At 34.2% G+C, this 5,101-nt stretch overlaps 1 protein-coding gene across 1 annotated transcript; it reads left to right on the plus strand.

Moving 5' to 3' along the window:
- Nucleotides 1-2,622: 2,622 nt before the first annotated feature.
- Nucleotides 2,623-3,943, plus strand: LOC113361126 (serine hydroxymethyltransferase 3, chloroplastic-like; the record flags this gene model as incomplete). Its single annotated transcript, XM_026604477.1, has 6 exons — nucleotides 2,623-2,771; nucleotides 2,851-3,025; nucleotides 3,151-3,268; nucleotides 3,370-3,482; nucleotides 3,594-3,716; nucleotides 3,845-3,943. Coding segments are annotated over 6 exons (777 nt in total), but the record flags the coding sequence as incomplete, so codon positions are not given.
- Between the last annotated feature and the right edge of the window lie 1,158 nt (nucleotides 3,944-5,101).

Below are 5,101 nucleotides of genomic sequence, written 5' to 3' on the forward strand. Positions count from 1 at the left end.
TTAGTTGTTTGGTCTCAACTATACGAAGTTGGTGTAATTTTTTGTAGCGGCTTAATCCTGAGAGTATTTAATTCTGGTCTAGGTCTCGGGGTTTTTCTGCATTTGCGGTTTTCTTCGTTAAAAAAATCTTGTTGTGTCATTTACTTTTATTTTCTACATTATAATTGTTTTATTATAATTAAAGTAAATCACGCAAACGTTAATTCCTATTTACCTGATAAGTGAATCCTATTGTGTTTGGTTAAGTCTGGACCTTTTTATCAAGTAAACATACTTCGTTGTTGTATTGTCTCGATCTTGTATCCATAGACGATCACACGAAGTGTGAACCAATTAGTTGTATTGTCTCGACTCAGTCTATAGAAAATCACTTTCGGAGAAAGGACTTATAAGTAGAAAAAGTTTTAGATTGAGGTATATTTGGGTACACTCGTCTTTACAAGTTACAACCCAATTTTTCCAACAAATATCACCACAAAAGTGAATCTTGTTCTTCTCAATTTCAACAACTTTCTCTCTTTTTAAGTGAATACTAACAAAATAGTTTTAGAACAAAATTAGCACATAAACAATCAAACTAGAACTAAAACAAACAACATCAAGAACAAATTATTAGTAAACTAAATCAAATTAATTTTTTTTTGTATATTCCCCAAAACAAAAAGGGGGAAATACCCATTCCATTCAATGAGACTGCTCAATCTGTGTACTAATAAACAACAATTAGAACAAGTCAACAAACAAGGAAATCAAAAACAAAAACAATAAAATTGCAGTTGAAGAAAAGAGCAGAAAGATGAGAAAAATTGGTGATGAGAAAAGAGCAGAGAGATAGATAGAATGAGAGCAAAAATAAGTTTGCATTTCTGAGATTGTGGAGGAATCTGAAAAAAGAGTTTAAAATTGAAATGAGATGTAATTCGTGTGAATATGATAAGAAGTTGTGAGTGAAGAAATTAATGTAATAGACTGAGCACTGAGCAGGTAAAACCAAATGATATGTATTTGCAGCAAGTAGGAATTACCAATAGGTACTATTATGGTAGTCTTAGTTAATGGCAGGTCGACCCACTAAATCCCAGTAAGCATAGGTCCATAATTAAAAGAAAACATGAAACTGGACCTAATTTTTTAAGCCTAGGTCCTGTACACGTGCGGGACACATGTGACGTATTATCATAATTCCCAAAACACCCCGCAAGTTTTTTTAAGCTAAGAAACACGTTCGTTTCTTTTTCATTCTCTCAATTTATGTTTTCAGAGAAGAGCTCTGCAAGTGAAGATTATTTGAGGTCCTTGTTCGATTCATGAGTTCGATATCTGCAAGTGTAACCGGTAGGTGGATTTTTTGTTCTTACGATATTAATCATCACAACGATTTTTTGTTCGAGCTCTGCAAGTTTTATTCGAAGTTTTTCCAGTTTTTTTTGTTCGATCCATGGTCTAATCGTTGTGGTGTTTGACTAAGATTTTGATCTCCATGTTTGATTTCTTGATTATTTACTAGATCTAGATGAATAATCACGTTTTTGGTTCATTTCGTTATTATATTTGATCTAACTAGTTCCATGTTTGATTTCTTGATTATTTACTAGATCTAGATGAATAATCACGTTTTTGGTTCATTTCGTTATTAGATTTGATCTAACTAGTTCCATTTTGTTGTTTTTAGATTTGTTTTTTTTTGTATGAAACAACAGTACGTATATCCTGTATTGACAGAAACCTAGCTTATTTTGAATGAAGAAGAAGAAGAAGAAGATGCATCGTTATGACTTACGACAAGAAGATTTGTTGTGTTTCCATGTATGTTTTCTTATCATCTTCTTTGATTATTTTTTTCGTTTTTCTTCTATTGATTGTATTATGAAGATGAAATCGATTTTCCTGACGTTTTTATGTTTTCAGGTTTTTTACAGTTTGTTTTTGTGTATGAATTGACAGTACATATTTGGTGTACTAATATAAAATTCTTGTGATTTACGAGGAGAATATTTGTTTTCTGTTTCCAGGTATGCTTTCTAATCATCTTGTTTGATTATTTTGTTCGGTTTTCTTCTTTTGATTTGTTTTTTTGATTGTATTCTGATAATCAAATCGATTTGATTGACGCTTTTATGGTTTTTAGGTTTGTTACAGTTGTTTTTTGTGTATGAATTGACAGTACATATATGGCGTACTGATACAAAACTCTTCTAATATTGTTTTATTTGAAGTTTTTCCAATTTTTTTGGTTCGATCCATGAGTATGTATGTATAATACTGATAGGAAGTGCTATTTGCTGTGTTTTTTCTCCTTTTTTTAGTCTTACCCTTCAGTACTTATGTGAAATACTGTAATATGTCTTTCGATTCTCTTATTTTTTATAGATCTGTCACCTGTTGTTGTCATACTGTTGATTTGTAGTTCATGAATCTTCAGTACATATATCGCATACTGATAGGAAGTGCTCCTTGTTATGTTTAAGGAGAAGTGAAGAAGATGAAGGCATACAGTGGAGCTGCAATAATGGGTGCTGCTGTACAACAACCCAATCTTTTTACTAAAGGTTCTTCAACTTTTTTTCCCAAGTTGGGTACTACTACTGCGGATAGATTACCTTCTCAAGTTAGGAAGACCCTGAAGTACGTTCAATAATTGATAGTGAGAAGAATCGTCAGTTTAACAGCTTGGAGCTCATTGCTTCAGAGAATTTTACATCTCGCGCAGTGATGGAAGCTGTGGGTTCTTGTCTCACAAACAAGTATTCAGAAGGGCTTCATGGTAAAAGGTAAAGATGGTGCTTAATGTTGTATTTTTTCCCTGTATTTGTATTGAAATGCATTTGATCATTTCATTCTGCAATGTAGGTACTATGGTGGCAATGAGTACATTGATGAGCTAGAGACACTTTGTCAACAAAGGGCTTTGGATGCATTTCACTTAGACCCAAAGAAATGGGGAGTTAATGTCCAACCTCTGTCTGGTTCTCCTGCTGACTCTGAAGTTTACACTGCACTTCTCAACCCACATGACCGTATTATGGTAAGTTGAGGCCTCTTTCTCTTTCTCTCAAATTTTTTGAAATCAGTTTTGAACCCCTAAGGGATGTAATCAACTCTCCTTTCAAAATATGGGGCTGTATTAATTTGTTCATGTAACTGGCATAGGGTATGGATCTTCCTCATGGAGGTCACTTGTCACATGGATTTATGACTCCTAAAAGACGGGTATCTGGGACTTCGATTTATTTTGAATCGATGCCCTACCGTCTTGATGAATCAACAGGTGCTTCTCTGCATTCTTATATTGTGTAATGACTATGTGGTCTATTGTTGTTCATTTATAATTCGTTGATAATTTGGATTCATTACCAAATTCACTTGCAGGCCTTATTGATTATGATATGCTTGAGAAAACTGCCACCCTCTTTCGACCAAAACTCATCATTGTTGGTGCTAGTGCTTATCCTCGTGATTTCGATTATCCTCGAATGAGAAAGGTGTACACATATCTTTTGATTGTTAATAGTTGTGATTCTTAGTGATCAGAGAATCAAACTAGTTAACCCATTACGCACACCTAATTCCCTTTCCTGCTATGTTTCTTGAAGATTGCAGATTCTGTTGGGGCTTTTCTCATGATGGATATGGCTCACATAAGTGGTCTCGTTGCTGCATCTGTACTTGCCGACCCATTTGAATACTGTGATGTTGTAACAACCACCACTCACAAGGTACACCTAGTCCCATTCATGAAGTCTGCAAGACTGCAACTACTGACACCAACACAAGCAGCATTTGTTTTTATTGGTTTAGGTTCAAGGCTCATGTTGTTTACTATGTCTTCTGTTTCAATTTGCAGTCATTACGAGGTCCCAGAGGTGGCATGATTTTCTTCAAGAAAGATCCTGTTCTTTGGGTTGATATGGAATCTGCGATTAACAATGCTGTTTTCCCAGGGTTACAGGTAACTAAAACTGTAGCGGTTATTTGTGATTTATCATTGGTTCAACATTATAACATTTTTTAGGTTTGTTACAGTTGTTTTTCGTGTATGAATTGACAGTACATATATGGCGTACTGATACAAAACTCTTCTAATTTTGTTTTATTTGAAGTTTTTCCAATTTTTTTGGTTCGATCCATGAGTATGTATGTATAATACTGATAGGAAGTGCTATTTGCTGTATTTTTGCTCCTTTTTTAGTCTTACCCTTCAGTACTTATGTGAAATACTGTAATATGTCTTTCGATTCTCTTATTTTTCATAGATCTGTCACCTGTTGTTGTCATACTGTTGATTTGTAGTTCATGAATCTTCAGTACATATATCGCATACTCATAGGAAGTGCTCCTTGTTATGTTTGATTCAGTACGTATATGAAATACTGAAATAGATGCTCTTTGTTACGTTTGATTCAGTACTGGAATTGGATATGGAGATGATCTGGAGGTGCAGTTCAGAACTTATTGCAAGAAATGACAGATTTTAAATGATAGGAACATGAGTTGTTGTTGGTTCAGATTTGCAAGCTTGTGAAATCGGTGGTGGTCTTGATGAAGTTACAAATTGGTTGTGACGTGTGTTTGAAAGAAGGTGTGCTGCAAATGGATTTGGAGGAACATAGAAGGTTGGGTTGCTACATTGTATGATCCTACAATGTATGTGATGTAATACGTTTTCTAATTTATTTATCATTGATTCTTACAGATTTGTACTCTACATGGAAGCAGTGCAGCAAATATGTACTCGAATTTGTAAGCATTCAGATATATAATCGGATTTGTAAGCAGTACGACAGATATGTACTCAAATTTGTAAGCAGTGTAGCAAATATGTACTCGAATTTTTAAGCAGTGTACCAGATATGTACTCAAATTTGTAAACAGTGTAGACACACACGTTTGGTAGTAATGGGCATTATGGACATTTCCATGTTTTAATTAATTTTGGATCTCCGGATAAAAAAAAATTCCGGTTGGACCCTATTATAAATAACTATATGGGCCTAGGACCAAACAAGAAATTTTCCTTGCAGCAAATGTGGGTTTTGCAGATGAAGATAGTTTTGTGTTTCTGTTTGTTCAACTGATTATTTTGATTTCAGAAAGATTTATG

This window comes from Papaver somniferum, chromosome 3 (assembly GCF_003573695.1).
Source record: "Papaver somniferum cultivar HN1 chromosome 3, ASM357369v1, whole genome shotgun sequence".
In the NCBI taxonomy this organism is placed as follows: domain Eukaryota; kingdom Viridiplantae; phylum Streptophyta; class Magnoliopsida; order Ranunculales; family Papaveraceae; genus Papaver; species Papaver somniferum.